General features: G+C 40.8%; 1 protein-coding gene across 2 annotated transcripts in view; it reads left to right on the forward strand.

The window, feature by feature from the left end:
* The first annotated feature begins 237 nt into the window (after positions 1 to 237).
* Positions 238 to 13,282, forward strand: part of KCTD16 (potassium channel tetramerization domain containing 16) — a 335,835-nt gene continuing 322,790 nt past the window's right edge. For both annotated transcript variants that reach the window (XM_023550283.2, XM_003404578.4), the window contains exon 1: positions 238 to 1,334. In XM_023550283.2, coding sequence (XP_023406051.1) covers positions 503 to 1,334 — 832 coding nt within the window. In that variant the 5' untranslated portion in view covers positions 238 to 502. The remainder of the gene's footprint in view (positions 1,335 to 13,282) is intronic.

Here is a 13,282-nt window from a genome sequence, read left to right on the forward strand (position 1 = left end):
ACGATCCAGTTGAAGAATGGCTGAAATCATAGTTCCAGGGCTGCTTATGTAAAATAATCTCTTTCTCCCTCCCTCCCTTCTTCCCTCCCTCCCTCTCCCTTTCTCTCCTCTCTCCAGCCATCTCTCTCTGACTCATGCTGGGTTTGAGGAAATAATTTTCTCTCTTTTCCCTCAGACAGACCTGTGAGTAACTGGGGACTTGGCCTGTCTTGCCTTCTAAGCTTGGTGGAAGATCGGATGTAGATGAGTTGATTATATTCCTTGAAGTAATAGCTCATCACCAGCCAGGATTTAAACTACTTTTTCAGCATCATTTCACCTGTGGACTCGTCTGAATTTTGCCTTCTTGCCTTGGGGGGGAAAAAACTGGGATAAGAGGAGGTTGTTTTTACAAGTTAGGATCATTTTCCCTCCTTTACAAGTTGATGCAAAGGATAAGGCTGTGATTCCATTGGATTGCACCCTTAAATCAAAACACGAGGAGAAGAAGAAGAAAGGTACAATGGCTCTGAGTGGAAACTGTAGCCGTTATTATCCTCGAGAACAAGGGGCTGCAGTTCCCAACTCCTTCCCTGAGGTTGTGGAGCTGAATGTCGGGGGTCAAGTTTATTTCACTCGTCATTCCACATTAATCAGCATCCCTCATTCCCTCTTGTGGAAAATGTTTTCCCCAAAGAGAGACCCGGTTAATGATCTAGCCAAGGACTCCAAGGGAAGGTTCTTCATTGACAGAGATGGATTCTTGTTCCGTTATATTCTGGACTATCTCAGGGACAAGCAGGTGGTCCTGCCTGATCACTTTCCAGAAAGGGGAAGACTGAAAAGGGAAGCTGAGTACTTCCAGCTCCCGGATTTGGTCAAACTCCTGACCCCCGATGAAATCAAGCAGAGCCCAGACGAATTTTGCCATAGTGACTTTGAAGATGCCTCCCAAGGAAGTGACACGAGGATTTGCCCCCCTTCCTCTCTGCTCCCTGCTGACCGCAGGTGGGGCTTCATTACTGTGGGCTACCGGGGCTCCTGCACCACGGGTAGGGAGAGCCAAGCAGATGCCAAGTTTCGGAGAGTTCCCCGGATTTTAGTCTGTGGAAGGATTTCCTTAGCGAAGGAAGTCTTTGGAGAAACTTTGAATGAGAGCAGAGACCCTGACAGAGCCCCAGAAAGATACACCTCCAGATTTTATCTCAAATTCAAACATCTGGAAAGGGCTTTTGATATGTTGTCAGAGTGTGGATTCCACATGGTGGCCTGTAACTCGTCAGTGACAGCGTCTTTCATCAACCAATATACAGATGACAAGATCTGGTCAAGCTACACTGAATACGTCTTCTATCGTAAGTACAGAGGGTTCTTTTCCTTTTCGTGTGTACCAGTTCTCTTCACAGATGTATATGATCGGTGTGCTTAGTCAATGTCTAAGGAATGCTGGTTGTTTTTACTCTTGAGCTCCAACTAGAGTATTAATGGTTGTTCAGCTCTTATGTCTTTCCTAAAGCAACTTTTTATCATTTTTCCAGTTAGGTCATGGAATGTTCAAAGGCCTGAAAAGCACAAGATGCAGATGATATTGGCGTATATAATATACGGGATGAAAATGCAGACATATGCCTGTTGGCTGGTACTGAATTGTGAACGATAAGATCAATGTTTAAAACTTGGTTGTTGGTCCCCTGGAGCTTGGTCGAAACAAGAGTACACAAAGGACTTCTTCTGTCTATGCTTTTAGCTGAACTTTGGGGTCTATTAAGCGGGTTGGTAAAAGCTTGCTTTCATCAGGGGTTCTGAAAACACAAACGAATGCTGCCCTGAATAGCATGGTCTTGGCTAGATGGCAGTATAGACTACCAAACGGCCCCCTCTTCCCCCCCAAGTCTGAAATTTACTTTTATAGACTTTATACATCTGCTACATGATTCTTGAAGATTTTGTACTGAGACTCGAGTTGCACTGCAGACTTAATTAAGCAGAACTTCATCTGAGATCCATTTAAAAGGAACTAGATCCTTGAGAACTGTCAGTCACAGGCAAACACCTTTAGATAGCTGAGGTGGTAGAATTACTGACACAAAAGAAAACCGGGATGGGGGGAAGAAAAGGAAAAATTATACTGAAGCTTTTTAAGTAAGGGTGTCTTAGAGGTCAGTTTTCTTGCTTCAGTCAAGATTTATGGTGCAGATTGCCTTGTTTTATGAAATGGCATGGTTCTAAATAAACTATAAGCCATTGATCCCTGAAGGAACACAGTAAATCAGCCTGTTCAGCGTAGTGGTTGATTTGACTGCTGATTTCCAACAGGCCTGGGAGGTGAATGAAGTGAATTCCACTAGAAATATGTGTTCAGGGTGTTAGCATTTGATTTCTTGAATTTTTATTTTAAAGCAAATCGAGAATTTGTCGGTTTGAAATGTCTGAGTTTGAATATAAAGGCAGGGCTGAATTTCTTGGACGGATTCTTGCTTACAGTTGTGTTTATTCCTTTTGGAGATGGTGTTGAGGGCCTTGTGGTAAGGCCGGTGAGAAGCCAAGGTGTTCTGCACTGGGTTATTACACATGTGGCTGTTAGAAGTGAAGACACGTGGACTGCCTATAGAGAAAAAAGAAATCAGTTCAGTAGCATTTTGATATGTAATAATAGACATTATTTGGTCCAACAACCCTTTCTATGGCCTCTATCTGTATCTTTCTCTATGCTATAGCTTAGCTGCCAGACTTTGCTTTCTTCTTTCTGGTGATTTCCCACTAGTGTAGAGATAAGACTCTAGCTTTCTAGCCTCCTGTAAAGGAATTGTGCTGGTTATCTGTACTTCTGTAAAGCAAAATATCTTCTCCAAACTTTTTGGAACTGCATCTTAGAGATAGTTCAAATTATAGGTTTGTGATATTTACCTTGTTCTCCAAATTCTAATATTTGAAAATGTACCATCTTAAGCATCAACCAAATAAATGAAAACATATCTGTCATTCCCTCTCCCAAAGACGTATCTCTATTTTACAAGAAGTATATTCTGAAAACAAAATAAACAAAAAACCCACATTAGATTTCTAATGACTTGCTCACCTGAATGACACCTGGAGCCTGATATTTATTTGCCTACTGGCTTCGTGGCATTTCTGCATTCATCACAGTCTCATCCGTCTAACACTACGTCCTCCTTAGATTGCTCTGGACATGCTCTGTTCTCTTGGTCCCATGACTGCTTCCTTTTTTGCTGTATTGCCGAGGAGTACTTTGCTCTCCATCTCTCTGTGGCTAACACAGACATACAGGAACTTCATACTGTACAACATATGTCTTGCTTATGAGATACCATCCCTTGGTACCCAACATCCAGAGCTAAGTGTTAACTCCTCCTCTGTCTCAGGACCGATAAAACTGACAGCTGGCTTTCTAGGGTACATTACAGCTTCTGTGCAGCTGCTTAGCCATAATTATTTAATTAGAAGCTGCCAACTGTGCCTATATAAGCATTCATTCATCAAGCTGTTGTGCTCAGGTTAATGGGCTGAAACTGTAGGAGGTGCTCGAAAGCAGGGAGTTGGCTGCATGCAAAGATGTTCTTTGCAGAGGAACTCAACTTCTTCCTCTGTGTGTGTGTGTGTGTGTGTGTATAGAGAGAGAGACAGCCCTGGTGGTGCAGTGGTTAAAGGGCTTAGCTGCTAACCAAAATGTTGGTGGTTTGAACCCACCAGGTGCTCTGCAGGAGAAAGGCGTGGAAGTCTGCTTCCATAAAGATTTACAGCCTTGGAAACCCTATGGGGGCAATTCTATTCTGTCCTACATGGTCACTATGAGTTGGGATCGACTCAACGGCAGTGGGTTTTAGGGGGGTGTGTGTGTGCATGTATATGCATATACACGTGTGTGTGTGTGTGTGTATGTGTGTATAGAAAGAGAGAGAGAGAGAAACTCCTTAGATAGAAGGAGACAACTTCAAGCAATTAGACTTTTCTAATAACTTGGGGGTAACACAGAGTCACTTTGCCTGAATCTGCAATAGGAAAAAAAATGAATAGAGAGAAATTAAGATTTTGTATATGATGATTGGTAGTCATGGGGAAAGACCCTTTCTTTCTCTATTTTTTGCTTCCAAATTTTTCAGAAGAGCTTTGTAGACCAGAATCTCCCAGTCAGTTTTAACAGTTTAGGTTCCTGCCTCATTTAATCTTTGACACCCTTAAGCGGTGCCTTATCTTGATCTAGAAGTAACAGGTAACATAGCATAGATTTGACTGTGGGTTTTATTAAAATAAAACTATGAGCAGGTAAAAAGTCAACAGGGGTTTGTATGTGCTTAAGAGGAAGATGAGAGATGTGTTCATCTACATCATTCATACACTGAAATAAAATATACACACTCCTCACTTGTCAACACAGTTAAGTTTCAAAGACCAGGCTATTATGTGAAAATCAGTGTAAGGTGAAAATGGAGGGTGACCACATCAGATCACAAAATGGAGGATGACTACATCATTACATAACTGCCAAATTATATCATTACATAACTGTCAAATTACACCAATGTGTAGCTTCCAAATTACATCATTACATAAGTGCCAAACCACTGAGAATCACGGCCTGGCCAAGTTGACACATAACCTCAACCACAGCCAGTGTTACTCTTGCCTCACACTTTGGCATTCGTTATTGCCAAATTAATGTTTAAAATAGTTGATTTTTTTACTATTGTCGTAAATGTGAAATGTCAGATAAGGAGATGGTTGATAAGTGAGGAGCAGATGTATAAGAAATTCAACAGAGAACATGATTTACTTCTCTGCAACCAAGAACTTAAATGAGAGTGATGTAGAAACAGAAAATAAACGTCTATTCTAGGATTGTCTCACAAAGTATTTTCAGTACTTCCTTTGCTTTAAGTTAAAATAATAAGAAGGTATATCTTCTCCTTTCCTATCCAACTAGCTAAAGAAGTACCTCTCCTTTCTCTTTAAGCCTTATATAAAATGAGATATCATCAACATCAGTCAATGCCTCCTTGACTCACCTGTAAATGAAATGGGAACTAAGTAATTCGGAAAAAGGACGTCCTGATTTTGAACCAGATACTCAATAAGCATTAGGAACAGAAATCACAGGTGCATGGAAATAAATAAACCCTTTTTCTAGAGCCGTCTTCCAATGCCCGAGAGAGTGGGAAGGTTGCTCTTGGTTGTAAAGCATCATGTGCATTTTCTTAAGTCTAGTCATAAGCAAGTTACTTCAGACGAATGCCTGGAAGCACTAAGATTCAAAGGCATTTCTCACTAATAAAATCCTGTTAACATAGCCACAAGCAGAAAGTTTAATTCAGAGGACACTTACTCCAAAAGTACGCACTCTGAGTTCTGTGAGTTGTAGATACAGGCACCAATTCTTTACCTTTTCAACAAATTGCTGCTTGTGGGTGCATTTTAACCTTCTTTTCACTTCATGTCTTTAAATTTAAAAGGTTGCTTCCACAGAAGCCTCTGTATACATGGTGTGTAATCACGGGACTGTTGATTGAGATGGGGTGTTGGTGAAAAGTAAAGGAGCAAGTTATTTCCCACTTAGGATCCGGCTGCATGACCTTCTACTGGGGAGGCAGACATGGTTCCAGCCACTGTGAATAATTTAGCTGATATTGACTGCAAAAGCTCCAGGAAGAGGGTGTGGGGTGTGTTTTCATAGGAAAAGTGGTGGAGATGCATCCATCCTGCAATGATTCTCTTTTTCTGGTTGTTTAAAAGGCACTAATAGTAACTTCCATTTTAATTGTCCATAGAGACATGACGTTGGTACTTTCAAAATGAAACAATAGGGGCCGCGTAGGCAACGCTGTGAAGTGCATGAGGTTTGGCTTCCATGACCACCTGCATCGTCACTCTCTGTCCTCTCCACCTCCGCTGCCCTCTTTTCCCCTGCTTTACTCATCCCTGCTCTCAACTCTTTCTCCCCATGCTTTCCGGAAATATTCTACTCTGACATTTTTCTTTGAATGCTTTCAAGGCGTGGTGCTACCTTTCCCAGGGGCTTTATAAAGGCCCTTTTAAATAATTATGGATGAAGTAACTTTGTACCCTGAAAGAGGTGTTCTTAAGATTCCGACCCATGACAGCCTGTGTGTGTCAGAGTAGAACTGTGCTTCATAGGATTTCCTGTGACTGATTTTTTGGAAGTATATCACCAGGCCTTTCCACTGAGGAACCTCTGAACGGACCTGAACCTCCAGGTTTTCAGTTGGCAGCCAGGTGCATTAGCCTTTTGTACCATCCTGTTAAAAGGGGACTCCTTAAGACTTTAGGCTTTGTAATTTACAATTAAAAAAAAGTGACATTTAAGGTTAAGGCTTTATCTTGAAGTCTATTTAGACCCCTGTTTGGGCTTTTTTGGGCAGATATCGGTTAGTAGTAATGATGGGGTAGTGACAACGGATAGGGGTTGCAATTTTTTTCTTATCTTTTTAAAATGCTGTGCTCAGAGAACCAGGCTCAATATAACAGTAACATAAGCATGTTAATAAAATATATTATTGTACTGTTCCTGCTTCCATGCCAAACAGTACCTGTTACCTAAGCCCAAGCCCTTGTGAGAGGAGATTAAAGTAGTTTATGACTAGGTCTGTGACAACACTGAATGAATTTGGCAGCAAGAGGAATGTCAGTATGTGGGTAGAAAGGGTAGGTCTCTGAGATTGCCCCCAAGTGCCTTGATATGTTAAAAAAAAAAAAAAATACATCATTGGAAAGAGAAGACCAAATGTTTCTGACAGCCTAATGAGGTTTGGATCTTATCAAAGAAATTAGAAATGGAAATAGCTGACAGTGTGCCACAAAGCTCCACTTGGAACACCTCCAAACACAAACCACAGAGTGGAGTGACTAGGCATAGATGGAGTGCCAGTCCAATGCACAGAAAAAAAGTTCTTTGGAAACAGATAGATGAATGCTCACTCTCTGCATCATAACTGGTTCTTGCTCTTTTTCTGTCATCTTTTGTCTTTGGTATGGCTTTCCTCAAATACTGCATTTCTTGGCAAGTCAATTAAATTTTTTATTCTAGAAATCTTCAGATGCGTCCAAAAGTAGCGACAATAATATAATGAACTTTTATGTGACCAATCCCCAGCTCCAATAGTTATAAATTATCACTTCAGAACCAATCTTATTCCAAGTATATTCTTACCTATTTTTCTTTTGGTCCCCCTAGATTATTTTGAAGCAAATTCTATTTATCAATTATCCACTAATACTATAGTATGTATTGCTAAAATATCATAAATTAATTTAAAAAAGGCAATACTGTTATCACACACAAAAATTAATGATTCTCTAATATCAAATACACCCTCTCCTTGCTTATTGACATGGTTAGTTTCCAAAGACCAGATCGTTATGCAAAAATGGAGGATAACCACATCCAATCACAAAATGGAGGATGACTATGTCATTATGTAACTGCCAAATTACATCTTTACATAACTGCCAAACCATTGAGAATCATGGCCCAGCCAAGCTGACACATAACCTTAACCGTCAAAGCCAGCATTACTTTCACCTTGAACCTCATGTTCATTACTGCCAGATGTATATCTGTAATGCACAAAAAATTTGGATAGTAGATTTTTTGCTATTGTGAGAAATGTGAAATGTTGGATGACAAGATAGTCAATAAGTGAGGAGGAGGTGTATCTAGTTAGTGTTCAAACATCCCTCATTTTCTCACAGTTTTCTCAAAGTTGGTTCATTTGAATCAAGATCCAAATGAAGTCCATCCATTATTATATTTGATTGTTTTGTTTCTTTCCCACTTTATATAATTTAGCTGAATGCCCCACATTCTCTATGATCTCTGTGATATTATTAACACACTTTTCTGACCCCTGTATTTTCTATAAACTGGTCATTGGATCCAGACTCTACGTTCTAGAGGCTTGATCAGATTCACATTTATTATTTTTAGCAAGGAATCTTCATAGGTGGTGGCAAGTCCATTTTTAATTTTCACTGGCATTTTGGAATGTATGTTATAGAGGCAAGGGAAGGGCATGTTTTTATGGCTAGCTTTCCTTTTCAAATTCGTCATATAAATAAATAGCAAGTGGGTTCTCTCCAGTATTCAAACTGATTCTGATGATACATACCTGTTACCACTGAGTTGATTCTGACTCATAGTGATCCTATAGGACAGGGTAGAACTGCCTCATAGAGTTTCCAAGGAGTGGCTGGAGGATTTGAACTGATGACCTTTTGGTTGACAGCTGTAGCTCTTAACCGCTGCTGCCACCAGAGCTTCTCTGGTGATAGAGCAGGCAATCAAGGGCACCTTAGAAGACAGTCCTGATGATCTGCTTCTGAATGGCCACAGCTTTGAAAATCCTACGGAGCAGTTCTACTCTGCACACTTGGGGTAATCATGAATTGGAATCAACTCAATAGCACCTCACAGTAACAACAACAAAAGGGGGTCCTTATTTTTCTTTCATTTCATTAAAGCATTACCTAGTATGCCACTGTTGTTCTTGTCATTAGACTGGGGTAACATTAAGGGGGCAATGAGCCTACTAATGTATGCACTGAGTCCTGTTGACTGTGAGGAGGAGACATTTTGGGTGGGAAATTTCACCTCCTGGCTGTTGTAATTTTATATTGGAATACCCTTGGATTCTTTCAACCATGCTGAAGCTGCACTGAACGAAACATCTGTGTCTCCCAAATATCTTTTCTCTTTGCATTTTTTATTTCAGTAAATGGCATCACCAGCCCCCCAGTTGCCCGAGGAACAAAACCTGGTGGCATCCCTGAGTCCTCATACCCATCTGCTTTCTCCACTTTAGACAAGTCCTAAGGTTCTTCTTCATCACTCTCAAGTCCATCTCTTTCTTTCCGTATTCACTGTTGCTACTCTGGCCCAGGCCACGAGCACTGCTTTTTTAGACCACTTTAAAGAAGCTTAAGTTGTTCTCCCCACCCTGGATCTGGTCTTGTCCCCGTTGGATCCATTCTTCATGCTGTAAACATAATGAGCTTTCTAAAATGCACGTCTGACCGTGTCACTCCTCTGCTTAAAATTCTTTATTCTTTACAACTGCTCTTATAATAAAATACAAACTCCTTAACATGAATCCCCACGCTTCACGAAATGACCTCTGCTTCCCACTCCAGCCTTTTCAGTTACTATCCCTTGTATTTTTAACTTCAGACAAAACAGATTTCTTTCAGCTCCTGGATGCTGTTGTACACTCGCTTCTAGGTTTTTGTACGTTATGTTCCTATGCATTGGGCAGATCTGCTGCAAAAGACCTCTTTAAAGTGTTGGGAAGCAAAAATGTCACTTTGGGGACTAAGGTGTGCCTGACCCAAGCCATAGTATTTTCAGTTGCCTTATGTGCATGGGAAAGCTGGACAATGAATAAGGAAGACCAAAAAAGAATTGTTGCCTTTGAATTATGATGTTGGTGAAGAATCTTGAATATACCATGGACTGCCAGAAGAACAAACAAATCTGTCTTGGAAGAAGTATAGCCAGAATGTTCCTTGGAAGTGAGGATAGCAGGACTTCCTCTCATGTACTCTGGACATGTTTTCAGGAGGAACCCATCGCTGGAGATGGATATCATGCTTGGTAAAGTAGGGGGTTAGCAAAAAAAAAAAAGAAAGAAAGACCCTTAACGAGATGGATTGACACAGTGGCTGCAACAATGGCCTCAAACATAGCAACTATTGTGTGGGTGGAGTAGGACCCAGCAGTGTTTTGTTCTGTTGTACATAGGGCTGCTATGAGTCGGAACCGACTTGACAACAACAACATGTTCCTTCTGCCTGCAACCCTGCCTTCACCTGCTTTGATTAACTAAATACTTCCAAGCCCCAATCTAAAGGTTACTTTTCCTGAGAAACCTTTCCTAGCCCACCATATCTGGATTGTTGTTGTGTATCTTTGAGTCAATTCTGTCTCATTGCTACTATATAGGACAGAGTAGAACTGTCCTATATAGTTTCCAAGGCTATAATCTTTATGGAAACAGATTGCCACATCTTTTTCCTATGGAGTGGCTGGTGGGTTTGAACCACCAACCTTTTAGTTAGCAGCTAAGCGTTTAACCACTGTACCACCAGGGCGCCTTGTATCTGGACTAGGTACCCCTTATTTTATCTTTGCCTCATAGGACCCTGTTACAATACAATGAAACTGTAGTATAGTTATTTATTTAGCTGTCTCTCCAACATTAGACAGTAAGCTTTGTAAAGATAGGAACAGTATGTCTTATTCCTCACAACACCTGGCATGGTAGCTGACACAGATACAGGTACTCTAAATATTTGCTAAAAGAATGAAAAAAATGCTCACTGCTAAGTTCTGTTATGGTCATAGATGCCACTCTCTTGAATATAGCGTTACATTACCTATTAACAGAAGAACTGGAGATCAGAGATGGTGCACTTGGTGCTTTAAGTAATAATAATGGTATTTCCTAAGACTTACTGAGTGTTTCAGACAGGGTGCTAAGCACTTTACGTGTGAATTCTCAGTGAAAATGCTCTAGTCTCAGCACCTGCACAGTGATTGTAGCTCAAGGGGACCGAGAAAAACACTTACCAGCAGCAAATTCTCTTGAGGTCTGCTTATAGTCGGTTCATCCAAGCATGGGCAAAAATTGAAGCTGGGGTTGGGCTAGGGTTTTGGAATCAATACAAGAGGGACTTAAGGTTCAGAAAAGTGCTACAAAATGGAGAAAATACCCCCAATAAGAAAAGAACTCTACTAGAATGCGAAGTGTGCCATGAGACTGGCCAGGTAAGCTTCTTAATTTTCTTATTGCTAAAGTGTTCAGTTTCTTCCTTCCATCCCTTCTTACATTGTCCTGGCGTGGTGCAAATAGTAAAGCATTTGACTACTAGCCTGAAAGGCTGGCTGTTCGAACCCACCCACAGTTGCTTTGCAAGACAGGCCTGGCAATCTGCTTCTCAAAGGTCACAACCTTGAAAACCCTACGGAGTGCAGTTCTACTCTGCACACGTGGGGTTGCCATGAATCAGAATCTATTCAATGACAACTAACAATAATAACATACCTTCCTAAAAATGTTAATCATCATTCCTTAATGCCAGGGGCAGCAAAGTACAGTGGCTTAGAGCCTAGACTTTGGAGGCCAGACTGATTGAGGTTGAATCCCAGCTTTGCTACTTATTAGCTATTTGGTCACTGGTGAATTCCTTTACTTCTGTGCCTTAGTTTCCTCACCTGTAGAATGAGGCTAATAACAGTAGTACTTGGGGGCAGTGGCACTTCAGTGGTAGAACTCTCGCCTTTCAAGCAGAAGACCCAGATTCAATTCCTGGCTGATGCATCTCGTGGGCTGCCATGACCCTTCTTTGTGTTGCTATGATGCCGAACAGGTTTCAGTGGAACTTCCAGACTAAGACAGCCTAAGGAGAAAGGCTTGGTAATCTACTTCTGGAAGTTAGCTGATGAAACCCCGTGGACCACAATAGTCTGATCTGCAGTCGATCATGTGTATGGCTCAGAACCAGGCAGCATTAGTTCCGTTGTGCATGAGGTCACATGAGTCCGGTCTGACTTGATGGTGGCTAACAACAACAACGACAATAGTGCTTCCCTCATAGGGTTGCTATGAGAATCAAATGAGTTGATTTAAACAGAGCCTGGTACCTAGAAGTGTTAGTGAATAAATAGTAGGGACTTTGACAATACTGGTGTGGATGATACACAAGGGCTTCCTTTAAATAACTTTCTTAATTCTCTCCAATAGCTCTCTTGGCTCCTTTGCCCAGTCTTGATTCGGCACATGATAAAACAAATAAAAACATTTAGAAGTGGCTTTGAAAAAGGAATCTCAAGCTATTTATTTTAATTGAATCTGAATAAACATAAAAGTAAACCCCTCAAAAGTCTTCAAATTCCAATAACTCTTTTCTTACCCTTGGCTATTCCATAATGGAAGCCATTAAGAGCAAATTCTTCCCCCACACCTTGTTTTCAACCTGTGGCTTTTCAGAACCTTGAGGAATATGTGGTAGATTTGAAAATTAGAATGCAATTTAAATTGTGTATCCAGTCCCTGCAGAATTAGAGTAACCTTTTATGAATCTCAGCCTAGAGAGTATTCTCCTTCATGATGACAGAAAATGGTTATTGAGTATGCCACTGACAATAGGATCATTCAAGTTGTTCCAGAAATGAAAACAAGACATTTTTGCCTCATGCTGTGATTTCCTGTGCTATGTGGCGTTTAAAGGAAATAAGAGTGTGAATGCAGGGTGGTTACCACATGGCCCATTCAAAAGCTACCCCGTGCAAAGAAATTCATGCTTTTCTGTTTTTATTCATTAGCCCCATTCTGAAGCAGAAAGATATAATGATTTCTGCATCCCAGTGTATAGCGGCCTTTTACTGCAAGTAAATCTGATATACTGTGACTGAACTAGTTACATCAATGAAAATAGAAGGCAACCCATTGAATGTTGCTTGCTGGTGAACTTCCCAGTTTCAGGCTGGTGAATATTGAGTTTGAGACAACATTGAGGATTGTCCAGATCAACGCTGTTGGGCAACTAACTAGAGAAAAGGGCAGCTAAGGTCTGGTAATGGCGACTTTTTTGGAAACAGGATCCTGGGGCAGCAGAGCATTCTGGTGATTGGGATAAAGGAAAAGGGGCATATGGATGGTAGAGTCTGAGGCTTGGCAATACCCTGGGCTTGGAGAAGAGTGCAGAGTTCTGACAATACCCCAAACAGAAGAAGAGCTGGCCTACATCAAGGACTGGTCAGGCATTATTGCTAATTTCCTTAAAATTTAAGCATTAGATTGTATCTGTTGGAAGGATTTTCCTGTGGGTGTACACTGTAAATTTATGTTGTGATGCAAATGGAAACTGGGATTCAATTTTCATTAACTGGCTTTCTAGTCAACTAGGTAAAATATATGTTCTTTTTTTTAAACAGAGGGATACCTGTGTGGAGTTGTTTTACAATGTACCGAGCTGCAGCAAGATAGAAAGGTGTCGATTCCTGTTTGCTTAATAAGAGCATGCTTTAGGAAATGAGCAGTTTTGCTTGGATTTTCTTCCCATGGCAGGGAGAGTGTGTGATGCTGTCAACATTTTAAAGATCATTTTTAGGCCAGCTTTGGATGCTCAATGATGTAAAATATTTATTTGTTTGAAAAGAATTGATTGATTCAGACTTAGGGAGGCTCTATCTTACATCAAATACCTTTTTGCAGGACTGTCCAGTTGAGATAGGTAGAAAATGGCATATCTGTATGCAAAGAGCAGGGTTCTG

This window comes from Loxodonta africana, chromosome 2, assembly GCF_030014295.1.
Source record: "Loxodonta africana isolate mLoxAfr1 chromosome 2, mLoxAfr1.hap2, whole genome shotgun sequence".
In the NCBI taxonomy this organism is placed as follows: domain Eukaryota; kingdom Metazoa; phylum Chordata; class Mammalia; order Proboscidea; family Elephantidae; genus Loxodonta; species Loxodonta africana.